We start from the raw sequence: 19,945 nt of genomic DNA on the forward strand, positions 1-19,945 counted from the left end.
CTCTGACTTTTGTGATAAGTAATTTTTAACTATCAATTATTCAATAGTTGATTCTTTAAAATGAATATCAAATTCAAATAATCTTTATATAGCCTCGTACACTATCAAATATATACAGTCTAAATAAGTTTTTTAATTTTATCAACATGTTTATATTAATGCTCACTATTTATATGTGCCTAATAATGATGATCAAATCCAAATTATGCAGAATAATGAATCTATTATCAAGTTTGTTATCATTCTTCATGGCATATTAATCATCATTTTTTCTTTTGTAAATAGTAAATCTATTTTCATTGATCATTATTTTTTTAAAACTTTTTTAAAAAATATTTCGAACACTATCCTTTGGTCATACATGATGATTTTGAACTAGCTAATCCATATAGACCGTTCATCATAAGTTTTACAATACTTTGATATCCAATTGGTTCCATGATTTTATTAGACAATTCTATATAGATTATAAATATATATCCTCAATTGTTGGATATTTATCTTTTGAAGCCAATCAAAATATGATATGAATATATGATAAAACATATTTCTAAAATTTTATCATGTATAAAGCTATAAATAAAATGTTAAAAATCATATTAAAAAATATCATTTATAATTATATCAATTAATATATTAAAAATTAGATCTCCATAAAAGAAAAAGCTGCATATCCATAATTATCTTTTTGAAATATTTTTTTTTATAATATGCAAAGTTAATTTCTCAAGCTTCATCTTAAAAACTCTACCAATAATATTAAGCCATTTTTTGGTTTCTGGCCAGGAATTAGGTTCAAAGCAATATAAATTTTCGATCATTATATATTGCAGGTAAATATGATAAACAAATCTGGATATCTATGTTATTTGCAAATAATTAGCTATTGCATCTTGATAGTTTTGTGTTATATATCTTAGACTAGTGATGAAACTAGATGATAAAATAATTCTTTTCTTAATAACATTACCATCAACATCCTCTTTAATAGTCATATCTTTAATATCCTGATAAATTTTTGATCTAAAATCTTTTAATTTTTTCTAATATAGTCCAATCACTCTTCTTCAACACATGAAAAAATATCAAATATATATTGTTGAAACAACCATCCTTTCCTTATTAATGTCTTTCCGTTCTTAGCTACAATCTATAAGCATAAATTTTTTTATAATAACATACTTTCTCATAGATAATTATCTGTCCAAAAATTTTTGTATTTAATATCAATTCTAAAATTATCTTCATTAAATAAAAATAAAATTAGATACTGCATAGCTATAAAGTTAGGATGCAACTCACTGATACATTTTAATTATTCTATTTTATACTCTATAATAATATCATGTTGGTCATCTAATTATCCAAGATCACCAACAATTACACCCATTATTTTGGAACATAAAGGAGCAATATACAGTGCACTATCTTCCAGACAGTTTTCCACTGATTTTAATTATACAGGCAAATATTTTGACTATTTAAATTGATCTCTCACCATTCTGAAAGCTTTAATAATTTAGTTTTCAAGATCAAATATTTGCATTAATATATCTATGATTTTTAATTTATATTTGAAGAAATATGATTTAGATTTAGTACTTTCATTCTTTTACTAACTTTATTTTTGGTATCATATATGTAGAGCTGTACAAATTTAGATCTCTTTTCATCCATCAAAAAGAAGAAACATATTTTATGATGATTCCATCTGCTTATCCAAAATACATGTAATCTAGATTTACTATTAATTTCATTATCAACTTTTACTCCAATTAATGTAAATGCAAATATCAATTATAAGTTTTAATATTTTCTAAACATTTTTCATGCTCTTTTATCTTCAGAGTAATCAAATAAAATATCCAAAAAATTTGGAGTTTGCTTCAACAATGATATATTCATTTTTTCTTCACAACAACATAAACTAGATATAGATCTATTATTGTTATATAGTTTCATGAATATACTTTATATACCAAGATTAAGCTTCCATTTGAGCTATCTATATTCATGTGCAAGATTGTTATGAGTAAATTGACTCTTTTATACAAACATTTATAATACTGTTTATCTTCAAAATTAAAATCTCCAACTTTAAACTTAAACATATTGTTCAAATTAATTATCACTGACTCTACTCCAAGTTCATCCGGCTCATCTCATTTTTTTTTGTGCATCCCTAAACTCTGGCGACCTTAGGATCTTCTTGCTTGCATCCTATCATGATGTCTACATAAGTACAATCAACCATACTCTAAACTTTCATTCCATAAATGGACTGAAAAGTTTAATTTTCTTAGTAATATCATGCAACATCATCTTTTATGAAATTTTTGCTAACTCCATTTTTATAATTACAATTGATCCAAAAATTAGTTATTTCAATAATAACCAACATCCCCTACCCTCCTTAAAAAAATTATTTTTGATGATAAACTTATTAAATTAAATAAACATGATATACAATGCAAAAAAAAGAAACATCTAAACAAAATTTTGATATGGATAAATATTATATAATTTTGATAAAAAATATTTAATTATAATTAATTAGTATAAAGCTATTCTAACAAATCATAAAATCACAAATTTAATACTTCTCGAGACCATATATAATTACTTGTCGATAAATAGTTCTAAATCCTTTTTATCATAAAAATATCCAAAAAAAAATAAAATAACATGAGCACCCTCCATTTTATGCCAAGATTTAAAACAAATTTGGTAGTAATTTAATATGATCAAGAAACTTGTTTAATGAACTAACGATAATCAAAAAATATACATGCTAACAATTTTTTAATTAACTAAGTGCTATAATAAAATATTTTTATTAATCAATTTTATCATTGGCCTTTTTGGAGGTTAAAACATATTTTTTAAAAAAATTGAGGACATGTTTGAGAAAAACACCCACTCCCTTTCTTCTCCTTTCTTTTCTATGCCTCATTTTCTTCTATTCTCCAATGCCTTCTATCTTCGAGATCCTTCTTCACCCTCTCCTAATCCCCTCCTTCACTCCATTCAGCCTCTTCTCCTCCTATATTGGAGATCTTTCTCCTCCACTCCTCTCCTAATTCTCTCCTCTACTCCATCCATCCAATAGCACTCTCCAACATCATGAAGCATCACAATTTCGGCCATCCTCTTGACCAAACTCTCTATTGCCATCTTCTTTATCTAGGTTTACCGTAGACCGAACACATCCATAATAAGTATTTTCTCATTCTTCTCTATCTCTAATCCTAATCTCTTCTGTCTTTTATTTTCTTGCCTTCTACCCATTCTCCTTGGAAATCAAAACCCTGACCATTGCTTTTTCTTCATCTTTTTCCAATCCCATTCATCCAACCCTAACCCTAATGGTTCTTCTATTCTTTGAAAAAGAAAATATTAATTCTCATCTCTACTCTTTATTTTTGATTTTCTGACCTCTGATCCCTCTCACCAAATCCTAACCCTAAGGAATCTCATATGATCCCTAAAATGAAAAACCTAACCCTAATTCCTCTCAATTTTCCATTTTGTTCCTCTTCAATCCCTCTAACTAAACCCTAACCCTAACTAATCTTGCATTCTTAGTTTAAAAAATAAAAAATAAAAAACCTAACCCTAGCCTGATCCCCATTGATCTTTCATTTTCTTCTCCTCCGATCTCTAAATCTTGGCTCTAATAAATCCTACCTCTATCTCTTAAAGAAAAAACCTAACCCCAACCCTAATTCCCTCCATCTTCTATTTTCTTTCCTTTGATTCCGTCTACCAAGCTCGGACCCTAACAAATCTTACATATATCCAAAAAAAATAAAAATACCCTAATTCTAATTTTCTTCATCATTCAAATTTTTATCATCAGTTTTTTTCTTTTTTTTAAAAAAAAAAATTTAAAAAGTATGCAAGTCGACCCTTCTATTACCTCAAAAACCATGTGGTAGAAGGTCTTCCACACAAACTTATTAGATAATCCTTTAAAAAAAAAAATAGAGGCCAACCGGATGGTTCTCATATATTGATTAAAGCAATGCAATAGGTGATAGCCTGTACTTAAATAATTCTTGTGGATACCTTTTTTTTGTTTGACTACCATATCACTTCAAAGTAAAGAATTTTTTATTTTGACTTTCTTCTTTCTCTCCTCTCTTACACCAGCCCCCAACCTCCTCAAAATCCATGCAATATACAACATGCTGATATAGTAGCATCCAACCTAGAGATTGTCTCGATTTTTTTCATATCAAAATGATGCAACATGGACCAATAATGGCTACTATATCAACCGGCAGCAACACATCCATACTTTGATAAACAAAAAAATGAAAATATGAAGGGATCCAAGGGAAGAAAACTTATGGCCCATGCTTCGCTTAGTCCTCCTCTACTCAAATGATGCACAATGAAAAGAGGAAGGCCATAGCGTCCTTGCAGCAGCCACCTATTAGTTTTTTTCTGATGAGTATATAAATAGACCTTAGCAAAGTGTAATTCTTTTCTCCACTTAAAGAAGGGGATAATTTTAGACCCAAGTAATGAAGATATAGGATTGATTATGGTGACACGACCATAGAGATTATTCGAATGAACGACGATCACAAACAAGCCACTTCTAGCTGTACATGCACTGCTCCTTCATTTTTGTCTCACGTGGATCCTACCTCTCTATTCAACATCCATTCTCTCATAAAACTACAATAAAATGAAATGTGGCATTTTTTTTTATTTTTGGACCTTCAAAACAAATATTTTTCAAACCCTATTTATTAAGCCATGATTGTATTAATAAAATAAGAACACCCTTTAAAAAAGATTATTTTCTCCTCAACATTTTGGCAACCTCTATTCTTATCTGAGTACATCAAACTCATAGTAATACCAAATGTGTCATTTTCATTCATTTTTTTTTTTTTTTGGCTTTTTAAACTTCTATTCAAAGATAAATATATCTTTCACCATTTGGTTTCTTTTTTTTTTTTCTTGGGCTTTCATCAGCAGTTGCCCCTTACCACTCGGCCATCGGTTGGAAGTGGACTGGGCCAAGTCAAGCCACACTCCTATCCAGCCTAGTCCAATATTTTTTTTCGAACTTTGGGTTGGGCCTAGGCCCGAAAGTATTTGAAAAACTCAGACCCAGCCTAGAACAAATCCGATTGGACCAGTCCAATTAGATTTTCAGTCATACCAACCCTCAGTAGAGCTTAACAAAGGCCTCTTAGATCATCTTTTTGGCGCATTGGCTATTCTTCTGATTGATATGATCTCTGCCACCCAATTCTCCTTCCATGTGCTACTCATAAGGTCCTCCCAAATGATTGAGGTGACAGTCGAGATCCTCCACCCTGGGATCCTTGCTGGGATGTGATCCTCATTGCCACCATCCTCGACATCTGCCTTTCTTCACCTTGTTATGCACCATGATCGCTCGCCCATCATTGGCGACCCACCCAACGATGTCAATGCCAGATCCGTCCTGTTGCACTCTCTGCCAACACCACCATATTAGAAACCATAGGCCACCCATCCGATCAATGGAAATATTTCATCTATGGTGATTATGATTTCCATCGGAGAAGGATAAGGGGTAGCTAAGCACGAGAAGGTGCTGTTGGTGGAGGTTAGGAGGCCAAAAAGGAGTTCGGTGCTCTCTCTTTTTCAAACATAGAGACAAATCAAGATCCTTTTCTTATTTCTCTTTTCTCATTCTTATTCATGGCCTGGCCTTCTTGTAAGCATTTAAAGACTCTTCCTTCTGAGCAACGGATGGGGTGACATTTACAAGACCATGAACTTGATGTACCTAGAGTCGATCGAATCATGCTTCACCCACTCGCTGGAGGAGTTAGAAAGCTTCTCGACGGCGTCAGAAGAGTCGAGGGGTGTGGATTCATTGGAGTCGATTATTCGGAGGATGCGGTCGGATACGCTCTTCTTCAAGCCAGGCAACACGATCTCGATAGTAGAGGATCAAGAGCCCGACTTCAGGCCAAATATTCGGACTAGACTTTGGGCTTAGACCCAAGCCGGACCAAAGGTATACTTGAATCTGATCCGAAAGACAAATGGGTCCTATAATTAGGCCCAACCCACCTGAACTTTTTCGAACTTAGCCTGAAACCCGACTCGAAATCAGGCCGGCCCTAGCTCAATTACAGCCCTACTCGGCCATCAACATGTTGGCACCAACAGTACAAGCACATGGTTTTTCTGCAACGTCATGCATGGCCCCCCCCTAGCTCAAAACATGGCACGGCACATAGCATGCCTAAATCTCAACACTTGACAATCCGAGACCACACTGAACGTATTAGATAGACTAGGACTTGCAAAATATTATTTGTCCAAGAGAGCTCGGACAAGAATGTGGGGCTGTACTTTGCAGTCAGGTACGTTGAGGTAATGGTTGGAGACTTGCGTGAAAGATTTGGTGCTACGTGATACCTGAAGTCGAAGCACAAGGTCTCCCCCCCAACCTTTTTTTTTCCTCTTGAGCAAAGGAAGCACAAGTTACAGATTGGTTACAGCCTGACAGGGTTACCTTCTGGAAAAGGTGTCATCTTCTCCACACGACAACAACATTGTGGCACTGCAGAGAAAAATGAATTGCACATACGGGACCACAAACAGAGCATGGTGAAGAACAAAGCTTCTCTTAGTTTGAACCGAAGTGCCACCATATTCAAAGAATTTATGGTAAACCCAATTAACCTTCTGTTTTTCTATTCGATCATCAAATAAACCAAATAATCGGAGTGTGTGATATTTAACTAGGGAATAGAATGCTTTTCACTCAGTTACATGTAAATATGTTACTGTCAGTCACCAAATAAAAGACATACTTCGAGCCATAAAAACCAGAGGTAAATATGGTAGGAACTCAACAACAATCAAGTCACCAAGAAAATGAAGAAAACATCCATTGCTATTAGCCCCCTCTTCCTATCAATTTCCACAACCCATGTGAAGATGCCCAAGCAGACTCCACTAGTTACATTTCAGCATCAAGGCTCTCTGAATCCGAAAGTTCCAGAAGATTCCCTTGAATCCACCTCCTCAACATCTCCAGAGCAGCCTTAGGTTGATCCATTGGGACCATGTGACCTGCATCATGAACCTGTTGCACATGATGCAAAAAATTGGGCTCGATGAGTACCATAATCCAACTAAATCCATTTCGACAATTACAGAAGGAAAAAAAAAAAAAGGCCTGCATTGCTCGCTTTCGTTAGAAATTTAACATGTGCTGGGTGGCGAAGTTCATCATAGTAATGCTTGGGAACAAGAACAAGCGATCAAAGAGAATAAAGGTACCTTCAGGAAACTGAGAGGCCCATGACTCTTCAAAACACCTGTTTCTTTACCATCCACTGTAAAAGATTGTTCTGGTGATGACACAAAATTTTGCTGGCCAGACCACTCCATGGAGTGAACCCATCTCGAGTTTCCTGCTCGAAGGAGGCAAAATATGTTATGTGTTAATGTGTCATTTTTAAAATCTCAACATTTGATGAATGTTACCTTTTTTTTTAAAAAAAAAAAGAGAGAGAGAGAAAGGGGTTGAGGATGCAAGGCTAAAATTGGTCCCACGCAAAAATATCAAAAAACCAAGAGAAAGATTAGTGTATGCTTACCAAGCCAATTGCATATGAGATCATACTCCCCAGCATAAACAAGCAGCTTGATGCCATCCTCAAGAAGAGCAGGAATTCCCACTTCCAAATTTCTCATCCAATCTGTAAGCATGGCCTGGTACACAGTTGGGCTACATGAAACAAATTCAATATCTCCAACTCCGAGGGACTCTCGGACAGACTTCAGGTTAAGGAATTTTTCCATGTTTGAAAAATCATAGCAGAGGCTCCCTTCGCACTGCTTCCTAATGTCATAATACTACAATATTTCAGAGCACAAAGTTAGTGAGACTCCAGTTTCATATGCCATGTAAGAAACGAAAAAGAAAGAACGACCGTATGTCCTCACATTTGTATTTCCTGCTATTTTCATGATGGAACTAAATATGGTATTGCAAACCAAATAGGAAGCTAAGCAAGATATCGTCCCTGATGTACCTGAAACATGACATTCATATTCAGTATCATTACCTATTCAACAAAATTTGTGGTAATAAAAGATTGAGAAAAACCGACGTGCTTGAGAAGGTTCTAATGATTGTATATATTAGCAGAGAAGTATGCAGGGTGGCAGTCAAGCATGATAGGAAGTGCATATGCATTGTCTCAAAGGCAGAATAAGAAATGTTCCAAAAGACATAGAAAAAGAAAAAAAAGGACAGTGACATCCCATTATTTTAATTTTCCCGTTCAGGACATGATTCACAGGTGAAAAGTGAAGACACCAATATGAAAGAAGTCAATGATAAGAACATGGTGACTAGGGCAACATGATTATGAATATGGAAACAATTGAAGTATATACAATATTCCCAGTATGCGTGACTATGGGTACCATTGAATAATCTAATATGCTTTCACTAGTAAATAAAGGAAAAAAAAAGGATTGAAGTGATAATTATGAAGGTTGGAACATCAGATTACCGCAAAGTTTGATGGCATATTCACATGCTGGATAATACTTGTTGATTTTTTTGTAGTCTGATTCTTTGATAATTCCATTATCCAATGCATAATCAGTGTATGCTTTATACTGGATTGCTGGATCGGTAAGTCCATTGCCAATGGCAAAGCCCTGTATGACCAAAAGCAAACTAAGTCCAAAATATAAAGAGGTCATACTTTAGACTATCAATCAAGAACTATGAAAAGTGTACCTTCAAATTTATGTGAATGCCCTCTTTAGCTTTGTTTCCTTGGTGAACCCTGCTTGCAAAAGCTGGAATGTAGTGCCCAGCATATGATTCTCCAGTTATGTAAAAATCATTATTTGCATATTCTGGGTGCTCGGCAAAAAAGGCCTGAGAACATTAGAAATAAGAGAGAATCCCCTCATAAGAAATAGGCGCTCTCATTTAGAGTCTAGTAAAATGGGAGGTACCAGTGTAACAAATCTAATCTAGGCGAAAAACAAACAATGACTGCTGCACTGCAAAGTTGGAAGAATCTTTAATAGAGAAACTTTGACATGGTGAATGGGAGGAAACTGCAGGCCAGATGGAAATTGCACTTCTAGATATTTTTACCTATCTTCCATTTTCCTTCAATATATTGCTGGAATTTACAGACAAGTCCTGCCCCATCAATTTTCCGGGCAAGAAATATGAAAAACAAGCATGACCAAACACCAGCACATACTGTAATTCGACTAATATTTCAATTCTATCGAGAAAGATGATCAAATCATATAAACAAAAAATAACTGACTGTGAGATAACATTTTACATCTAATGCTCAAAAAGATGCAGAATGGAATTCATGAGTCATGAAATTAAGTAAGCTCTGGCCTTCCTTTTCTCAAAAAAAAAAAAAAAAAAGGGATAGGATGTCATGAAGAAAACTGACTTGAATTCATATACTTCATTCAAAGAGTCTACTCAGATAAGCTTTACAAAAAATATACGTCAGAAAACCAAAGGCAAAGACAGCAATTGCCATCTATTGGACCTTTATAACCAATTCGAAATCCAAACGCCAGTAAATTAATTTAAGCAATGTTTCAAGTTTGACTCACTCTGCTACCAACTTACAGATGTTAATCACTATCTGAATGGAAACCAAACATATATGCAACACAACATGTTACAATAAAATCAGGGGGTGGTGAGAAAACATTGCTGAACAAGGAGAACAAAATAGTAAAAGAAAAATAAGATATGCACAAATAGAAAAATAAAGTTTTACATATAAAAAAATCGAGAAACATTTGTCAATCATGAACACTTCAGCCATAAATTTATAAATAAATGTTTTGTCAGGAAAATTCATGATTAAATTAGGAAATGCAGCTTTATATCAGAAGTTATGAGAGTACTTTTTTAGTTAACAAGGATGATTTCAGAGTATTAATATCACATAATTCACGCTTGCATTTTACTGTATAACCTTGGTGGTTGTCAATAACAGATAACATGAAACGTTTCAAACATGACTTAGAATAATTACAATGTACTACAGAAATATTGGGTACCTGCAGAAAATCATACAGGTCATCACTAACACCACTTTCATCATGACGAATATCACGGCTATCCGTGCTATAGCTAAAACCAGTTCCAGTAGGCTGATCAACATATAAAAGGTTTGATGCCTGCAGAATTCATAGAGAGAAAAGAAAAAAGAGTTATATTTTGTTTATTGAAAATTGGAGAAGAGAAAATGAAATCATTCAGCAAAAAAAGCATTGTTTAGTTTCATCTGGATTAGATAATTACAAATGAATTTAAAGAAAGGAAGCTGTGTAAAAGCACTTCCAGGTTTCATAATTATATTGAAACCTATATTTAGACAATTTTGTTCTAAATTTAGACAAAATAGTTGAACGCTGGTCACACGGTTGATGCAATGGATACTTGTAATGGCTAATTCAACTACATATAATGTAATTGACACGTAACAAATAAGATTAGATGCATATATACTTATGCATAAATAAGGAGTTAACACAAAAGTTTTCATGTAGCAAGAAGCATTACAATGCTTCTTTATGTACAACCAGAGATGTGCGACAGTCAATACACGGAATACAAAAAATCTTTTTTTTTTTTGTCATGAAATGTTTCAGCCCTGCCTGTAGCTGTAATTATCCAATCCTTCCACTTCAGATAATTTTGGCCAAAATTGAGAAAACATATTTAGAAAACACGCATGACAGACTACCCTTATATAATCAATTTTATAATCAAGTTTATGTGATCCTAATCCAATCGGTTCTCATCTGAGTTTTGAGAAAAAACTTAAAAATTAACCCATCTTTTGGAAAAATAGTGTTCCATGTCTACAAATTCACTACTTGGCACTATTAAAGTTTGTGCATTGACGTTTTGATGAAACATCAGAGGCATGCATCTCTATGTGCAGCAATGAAATGGCAAATAAAAAGATGGAATTGCAAAGATATAGACAAAGCATCCGATCTCCCAAAGAAATTTTTTTTACAAAGCAGATTGACTTTATGTTAGTTAGCTTTCTCTCTCCCGTGCCCCCAGCCCCCTTTTTTTTTTAAACCTTTTGAAACAAGAGCGTTTTACTCCCTCGTCTTACACCATTAGCTTTAAATTTTCTACGGATCCTAAGTTCAAGCTGCTGTTGGTGCCCTACCAAGGTAATCACACCATGCAATAACTAAATAAATCTTCAGCACAGAAATTAACAGTTAATAACAGAAACTTAATAATGTAAATCAACTGTTTTTTTGTTGGTGGGGTGGGGGATGTAGAAGAATGGCTAATAAAAGCTTGATAAAAAAGAACATTTTAAATTTTATTGTAATTTATACCTGATCCCAACCAAATTCATTCCATGCGAGCGACATATTCTCAGCAATAGTAAACGGCCCATTCTCATAGAAAACGGCCAATTCACTGCTGCAGCCGGGCCCTCCCGTCAACCAAATAACAACCGGGTCCTTCTTGCTATGCCTCGATCAAAGAACAGGTAGAACATCCTAAAAGTAACCACGCAATAGTTCAGTCAAATTGCATGCAAAAAAAAAAAATAGCAGCACGAACACGAATCGCGAAACCCTAATTGCAGAACCATGCAAGTTTCTCATCAAAACACAAACTTCTCGATCCCCATTACCCAATTACCATCCAAATTACCCACAAGAGCAGGAGATCAGGACCTCAACCCGGAAAAGCCGGGAAAAGAGGAGGAAAAGGACTCACCGGGCGTCGTGGCTGTGGGGGAGGCGGTAGTAGCCGGCGTGGTGGCCGAGGTCGTCGACGGAGACCCCGCCGGAGAGTCCGACGAGGTCGAACCGGCGCTCGACGATCCGCTTCGCCGGCGCATCGGCGGCAGCAGCGACGGGCTCCGGGGAGGGGTCCTTGGGGAGGAGATTGAGGGATCGGATGAGCGTCTCAGCGTGGACGGAGGGGAAGGTCGCCGACGAGGGGAGGCGGAGGTCGTCGGGATCAAGGTGGCGGAGGAGAAGGGGGAGAAGAGGAGGAGGGCAGACAAGAAGAGAACGAGAGAGAGGTTTCCCATTTTTTATTAGAATTTAGAGGAATAGGAGGAGAGAGAAGAAGGGAAAGTGGTTATAGGAGAAGGGAGCGAGGGGTTTATATAAAAAGGCGAGGGGAGGAGGGGAGAGAGAAGTGGAATGGAATGAAACCAACCAACCTGACGTGAGAGAGGGGGAGAAAGAACGATAGGTTGGAGTGGAGGGTGCAAGGAATGGTTGCGTACAAGTGAGATTTTTAGGGAGATATTTGTTGCGGCCATTTTTTTTTTTTTTTTTGGTTATGCTAAAGTTTGAAATTTTATCTACTAAATTTTGCTGAACAAAATTTAAAATAATATTTTTTTGTTTATATAATAATATATATTCTTGTTTGTATTCCAAGATATCCATCAATTTGTAACTGTTGTCAGTCCAAAAGAAAAAGCTTATAGCTTTTCCGGAAATTTCTCCACCTCCTGTGCTTTGGATCTGCGGTGCCGTTGGCTCCGGTTAAAAAGTTGAGTTCGGTCTACTTTCTTGAGTGACTACTTATTGCTCCCATTAAAGTATCCATTGGATGGAAGACACACTAATAGACTTAAAAAAAAAAAGTTAGTTTCCAGATTGCCATTAAAGTAATAACTTGTTTGTTAAGTTTTTATTAGAGAGGTCAAGGAGAGAGAAACTAGTTAGTAAGTTGAATATAAAAAAAAACTAGTTCTTAACCATCTCTTTCAGGAAAGCTGGGAGTGGTTAGAGACTAAAGGGGATGACAAAATGGGAAGAGGACAGGAGAACCTGGCCTACTATCTGGAGAAGAAAACGAGCCTTATTTAGATAGTATTATTTTGCCCATAAACATGACGAATCATGTTGTCATTACCTCTTCTTGACTCGTTGGTGAGCCCAACTGGGTGAAGAATTATGATCCGGATGCACTGAATGAAATCAAAAGCTTCAAAAAAAAAATTTATGCTAATGACACTAGTTATTTTGATGCTTGATCTAATTTAGTTGAAAAATTCTCTGGCTAATGTATGTGGAACACGGGGTCTAGGATTCCATAATCACACGTTAAGGAGATGGTTCGAAAATCCAAAAACTTGGATTGACTCAAAAATCAGCTAATTGAGTCACTTGAAGGCTCAATCAGTATTTAACGAGTTTTACACATCAGGACTTGATAATAAATCATAAATCAAAATGATACAACATAGGTATATAAACAATTAATTTCAGTGGCATGTATGTGTATGTATGTATGTATATATTGTAAGATTTTCTCAAGATAATATGCAGAAGATTAGAATCTAAAATCATAGATGCGTATCTGTATTCGCCATTGATTCTGAAAACTCGGATGCTCGGACGAATATCGAAGGCTAAGTCCTTCTCTACAGCTTCCTCTCATCAGGGCTATTCAATAGGACAAGTCTGAAAACTAATTCATGGTATTTATAGAAAATGAAGAGGAAACCTAGCCATTCAAAAAAAAAAAAATCTATCAGGCCCTTCCATTATGGACTCAAGTTAGATTCTGGCCTACACTGTGCCGCCTCAACCACATCACCAAATATAAGATCTGCATAGTCCAAAACATAAGGATCATTAACAACATTGGACTTAATGCATATTCATTAATTTGGATCATATGATCAATTATTTTTAATAAAATAAATTAATTAATTAATTAATGACAGTTCATAATCAGAAAAAATTTTACACCACCACATATATATATATATATATATAAATATATATACATATATATATATACAACACACACACACACCACATACATACATATATAATACATACATATATATATATATATATATATATATAGAGAGAGAGAGAGAGAGAGAGAGAGAGAGAGAGAGAGAGACTGGTGTTTAACACATTGCATGTGAAATATCATGTGACAAAAAAATTTCAAATCTCACTCAAAAAATAACTTTATATTAATTAATAATTGATGTAAAATAATGATCATAAGCCTGCGGTAACCATATCTCACCTCTCTCCGCTATCATTTCCCTTGCCTGATCCATTAAGCTAGCTAATTATTCAAGTTGTCTCTTATCCCTTCAAAGTGGAGAAATCTTTGATGTTTTTATGGCTTGGGTAAAAGAAGTAGTAGAAAGAGGAAGGTGCTGATTTAAATTAAGGAGACAAAAGGTTATCTTTGCAATTGAAAAAAAATCTCTTTGTTTCAATTTAAAAGGTTAGCTACATTATTTTAAATAGATGAATATAATCAGAGATTAATGGAGCAACTATTATATTATCAATAAATTTAATATAACATTAGTGTGTTAATAAAATTAAAGACCCATTTTATAAGTAGGTACAAGGAATATGCAACTGACTTTATGAATAGGAATTAAGGACAAGTATAGTGATCAATTTGAATATAAAAAAAAATGATGATATAAGTAACTCATAATTCATGCCAATCAATACAAAGCAAATAAGCTAATAAGATAATTCAATTATATAATAAAGTTTACATTCATTCAATCAATATAAAGAAAACTGGGAATTTTGTGGAAATTCCTCATCTTTTTTTTTTTTTTTTTTTTTGCATATGTATATCATTCTTTTTCTTTCATGGAATGACCCAACCCATAATTTTCAAAGTTTACCTTGGACTCCACTAATACACTCTAATAATTAAATATAAAAATATATGATCCACATAGATTAAATATTCATGTCCAATGCTAGAACTATGTGCGCTCATGTAAAAGCTTATATATTCATCATCAAAATATATGCACTGTTCTGTGCAAACATATAAGTATGGTGTATCCTTTGGGATTGAGGATGTTGATTTTCTTCATATAAAGCTTGTTCAATCTCTCTAATAGATAATATCATGATAAATAAAAAATAATTCTTTCTTTATTTTCGGCTATATGCTATTCTACTTTCTCTATTCTAAGGATGATTGAGTTAATTATGGTTGACTATTTGTTTTCTTTTTTTGAGGATAAGATGGAGGAGTAAGTACTCCCTCATGCATATTGATTATGGTGCTAAAATAATTACAAAGTCTAGTTAGATGATTTAAGTACAGGGGATAAAAAAAGATGCTGGAACAGTCAAATGGCTTCCCCTCCATGCAGGACACACGTAAGAGGTTTAGCGATAGAGAATAACAAGGTAGTTTCACACAGGGATCAGATCTTTGGTGATTCATTCAGTTGTTAAGATAGAGGCTGATGGAGAATGCAATGAACCTGGCTGAGCACTTCCTTCTTAGCAGTTGAGGTCTAGAAATAATATATTCCTTCCTATCACCGTTGATGAGACTGCTTCAAATCTGAAAATCCGTTGGTTTCTTTCCTTCCAAATGCGTCAATAGTGGCTATTAGCATAAGTACTATTGAAAAAAATAAATATTAAATATATTTAAAGAAATCGAAAGATCATTTTATAAATTTAATTGAAGCGGCAAAAACGAAGAGTCACATGAAAAATCCAAGAGTCACATGGGAAATCTAAATGATAAATTTATTAGAGGAGTCAAAAGATCATTTCTTATACCTATAAATAAATGGTTGTTGTAGAATATATGGTGTGGTGAAGTGGTATCAAGAATAAAAAAAAAGAGAGAGTTTGTGAGAAAAAGTTATATTGCTCCATTGTTTTATATAGTTTCTCGTACTATTGTTGTATGTCCCACCACTATTACATATTCTATCAAAGTGGTATCAGAGCTCGGAGGTTGGAAATATATCCAACAGCATGTAATTCCCCATTCCACGACACACCACCACCAATTATGAGAATTGGAGCATCCAGATGAAGGCATTGCTAGGCTCCCAAGATATTTGGGAGATTGTTGAAAAGGGATATAAAGAACCCCAAGATGACCGCGCACAAACGGCGGCACAAAGAACGGTGCTTCTCGATCAAAGAAAAAAGGACAAGAAGGCCCTTTATTTCATCTATCAAGGGCTAGATGAAGCCGGATTCGAGAAGGTTGCTTGTGCCACCAACTCGAAGCAAGCTTGGGAGATCCTCGAGAATGCTCATAAGGGCGTTGAGAAAGTGAAGAAGGTGCGCCTCCAAATGTTGAGAGGCGAGTTCGAGACTTTGAAGATGAAGGGAGGAGAATCCATCTCGGATTACTTCACAAAGGTTCTTTCTAATGTAAACCAAATGAAAAGAAATGGTGAGAATGTAGAGGACAAGCGTGTGGTGGAGAAGATCCTAAGATCCTTAGATCAGAAGTTTGACTATGTTGTGGCTGCAATTGAAGAGTCCAAAGATGTGGACACTATGACAGTTGATGAACTCATGGGTTCTCTACAAGTCCATGAGCAGAGGATCTTGATGCGGAAAGAAGAACCCTTGGAGCAAGCCTTGAAGTGCAAGCTCCCACCAATGAGAAGAAGGATGGCCCAACTAGCGAAAGCAGTCAAATAAATCGCAGTCATAGTTATACCTGTGGATACGGTCATGGACGAGGCCGTGGATGAGGATGAGATTTCTTTGGACATGGCAGAGGAAGAGAAGACACAAGAGACTTACCTAATGAAGAAAGCACACAAGATCCCTCTGGCGAAAGAAGGCAACGAGGTTTCTCAAGAGGAGGATGAAGGTATGACAAAAGTAAAATTAAATGTTATACTTGTGGTAAATATGATTATTACTCCTTAGAATGTTACCATAATGAGAATAACCAAGTGCATGAGAAGGTCAACTATGCAAAGAAGGAGGAAGGAGAAGATGGTATCTTGCTACTAGCAGAGAAGGGAGAAGAAGCTTCCAATGAAAATATTTGGTACTTGGATACCGGCGCAAGCAATCATATGTGCGGGTACAAACACATGTTCAAAGAGTTAGATGAGACAGTGGAAGGCAATGTTTCTTTCGGTGATACCTCAAAAGTTCAAGTGAAGGGGATAGGTAAAATCCTAATTCAATTCAAGGATGGTTCTCAACAGTTCATTTCTAATGTTTACCATGTGCCTAATATGAAAACAAATATCTTAAGTCTTGGTCAATTATTAGAAAAAGAATTTGATGTTGTTATGGAAGATAGATATCTTTACTTAAGAAAATATGATCAGCTGATTGCAAAAGTACCTATGACCAAGAACCGAATGTTTATATTGAACATCAAGTATGTTATGACAAAGTGCTTGAGTGCATGCATAAAGGATGACACATGGCTATGGCACTTGAGGTTCGGGCATGTGAACTTTGATTCCTTGAAACTCTTATCTTCGAAGGCGATGGTAAAGGGATTATCTCTCATTGGGGATATCCCTGAAGGAATATGTGAAGGTTGTATTATTGGAAAACACTCAAGAGCTAACTTTCCAAAGGAGTCATTTCATCAAGCCCGAAGGCCTTTGCAACTCATCCATACGGATATTTGTGGTCCCATCACACCGGCCTCATTTGGAGGTCGTCATTATTTTCTAACATTTATTGATGATTTTAGCAGGAAAACTTGGATGTACCTCTTGAAGGAGAAACGTGAGGCCCTGGAGATATTCAAAAAGTTCAAAGCTCTTGTGGAGAACCAAACTGTGTGCAAAATCAAAGCTTTAAAATCAGATCGAGGAGGAGAGTTCACCTCGAAGGCATTTGAGGAGTTCTGCAAATCTCAAGATATTTGGAGGACTTTGACTACACCATACTCATCCCAGCAGAACGGCATAGCAGAAAGGAAGAATCGGACCATTCTTGACATGATGAGAAGCATGCTGAAGATGAAAGAAATGCCAAAAGAGTTTTGGACGGAAGCTGTGAACTGTGCGGTATACATTCTCAACCGCTGCCCAACAAAGAATCTTGAAGGAAGGACCCCTCAAGAAGCATAGAATGGATATAGGCCAAATGTATCTCATCTGAGAGTATTTGGTTGCATTGCCTATGCACACATCTCAGATCAAATGAGAAGCAAGCTTGATGACAAGAGTTATCCTTGCATCTTTATAGGATATGATCAGAGATCCAAGGCATACAAACTTTATGATCCAAAGGCGAAGAAGATCCTCATAAGCCGTGATATGAAATTCAATGAAGAAGGAATCTGAAATTGGAGCACCAACATGATAGAGGTGCAAGAAGAAGAAGAACAAGTGAAAGCTCAAGTTGAAGATCCCACATCACCTTCATCACCTAGCACGAGATCTCCATCTTCAAATGAAGAATCCAGAAAGACAAGAAGCATTCAAGATCTCTATGAGGTGACGAGTCCCCTTAATCTCATTTGTTTATATGCTAATGAGGATGTAATCTCTTTTGAAGAAGCAGTGAAGAATGAAAACTGGAGGATGGCCATGAATGAAGAGATGAAGGCAATTCAGAAGAATAATACATGGAAACTTATTACTCTTCCAGAAGGTCATGAACCCATCGGAGTGAAATGGGTATATAAGGTAAAGAAGAATGCAGAAGGAAAGGTGGAGAAATATAAGGCTCGATTAGTAGCTAAAGGCTACAAGCAGCAAGCCAGAATTGACTACGAGGAGGTATTTGCTCCCGTAGCACGCATGGAGACCATTCGTTTGGTGATTTCTTTGGCTGCATAGAGTAATTGGAATATCTACCAGTTAGATGTGAAGTCGGCATTTCTAAATGACTTTCTAGAAGAAGAAGTGTATGTTGAACAACCCAAAGGGTATGTGAAGAAAGGATATGAAGAAAAGGTTTTAAAGCTAAGGAAGGCACTTTATGGTTTAAAACAAGCTCCAAGAGCATGGAACTCAAGAATTGATGGCTACTTCAAAGCAAATGGCTTCAAGCAATGTCCCTATGAGTATGCTGTGTATGTAAAGGAGAAAAATTCTAACATTCTACTTGTGTGTTTGTATGTGGATGATCTTATTTTTACAGGTAATAATCCACAAATATTTGAGGAGTTCAAGCATGCCATGATGAAGGAGTTTGAGATGACAGACATGGGGTTAATGACATATTTTCTGGGTTTGGAGGTCAAACAATATCAAAAAAAAAAAATTCTTATCTCAAGAAGGTTATGCCAAAGAAATCTTGAAGAAATTCAAGATGAAAGATTGTAACTCTATAAGCACCCTCGTTGATTGTGGAGCAAAGCTGTCAAAAGAAGATGAAGGAGAGATTGTGGACCCTACTCTCTATAGAAGCTTGGTAAGATGTCTGAGCTACATGACATGTACTAGGCCGGATATTCTATATGCAGTCGGCCTAGTCAGCAGATTCATGGAGGAGCCCAAATTAATGCACTGGAAGACAGCAAAGAGAATTCTTCGTTACATCCAAGGTACTATTATTGATGGATTATTTTATTCTCATCATAGTAACTTTGAACTTGTGGGCTATTCGGATAGTGATTGGGCTGGAGACATGGATGATCGGAAGAGTACTTCCGGATTTGTATTTTCTATGGAAAATGCAGCTTTCTCATGGATGTCAAAGAAGCAACCTATTGTTACTCTTTCTACATGTGAAGCCGAATATGTTGCTGCATCCGCATGTGTATCACATGCTATATGGCTAAAAAGCTTGCTGAAGGAAGTTCATTTTGAGCAAAAGGAACCTACCAAGATAAGCATTGATAGCAAGTCGGCTATTGCACTAGGAAAGAACACGGTGTATCATCAAAGAAGCAAGCATATTGATGTGCGTTTTCATTCAATCCGAGAACATGTGAAGAACAAAGAAGTAGAGCTACTGTATGTGAAGACACAAGATCAAGTTGCCAACATATTCACTAAACCATTAGGAGCAGAGCTCTTCACCAAGTTTAAAAGTTCTCTTGGCATGACGAAGAAAGAACAATTAAGTTTAAGGGGGGTTGGAAAAAAAAAATATTAAATGTATTTGAAGAAATCGAAAGGTCATTTTGTAAACTTAATTGAAGTAGCAAAAACCA

At 35.5% G+C, this 19,945-nt stretch overlaps 2 protein-coding genes across 2 annotated transcripts; one reads left to right on the forward strand and one right to left on the reverse strand.

Annotated features, from left to right (window-relative positions):
• Positions 1 to 6,729: 6,729 nt before the first annotated feature.
• Positions 6,730 to 12,294, reverse strand: LOC105042940 (serine carboxypeptidase-like). Its single transcript, XM_010920313.4, is given in 11 exon segments — positions 6,730 to 7,108; positions 7,306 to 7,439; positions 7,626 to 7,884; positions 7,975 to 8,063; positions 8,550 to 8,700; positions 8,783 to 8,926; positions 10,096 to 10,215; positions 11,404 to 11,552; positions 11,555 to 11,571; positions 11,795 to 12,047; positions 12,050 to 12,294. Coding segments are annotated over 11 exon segments (1,506 nt in total). The 5' UTR covers positions 12,114 to 12,294; the 3' UTR covers positions 6,730 to 6,982.
• A 3,582-nt stretch (positions 12,295 to 15,876) lies between these two features.
• Positions 15,877 to 16,503, forward strand: LOC105042985 (uncharacterized). Its single transcript, XM_010920375.1, has one exon. The coding sequence runs from the start codon at positions 15,877 to 15,879 to the stop codon at positions 16,501 to 16,503; it is 627 nt and encodes a 208-aa protein (XP_010918677.1).
• The last annotated feature ends 3,442 nt before the right edge of the window (positions 16,504 to 19,945 follow it).

This window comes from Elaeis guineensis, chromosome 4, assembly GCF_000442705.2.
Source record: "Elaeis guineensis isolate ETL-2024a chromosome 4, EG11, whole genome shotgun sequence".
NCBI lineage: Eukaryota > Viridiplantae > Streptophyta > Magnoliopsida > Arecales > Arecaceae > Elaeis > Elaeis guineensis.

Excerpts from the sequence above, each read along its gene's own strand:
- LOC105042985 (XM_010920375.1), top strand. The coding sequence starts at position 15,877 with ATGAAGGCATTGCTAGGCTCCCAAGATATTTGGGAGATTGTTGAAAAG.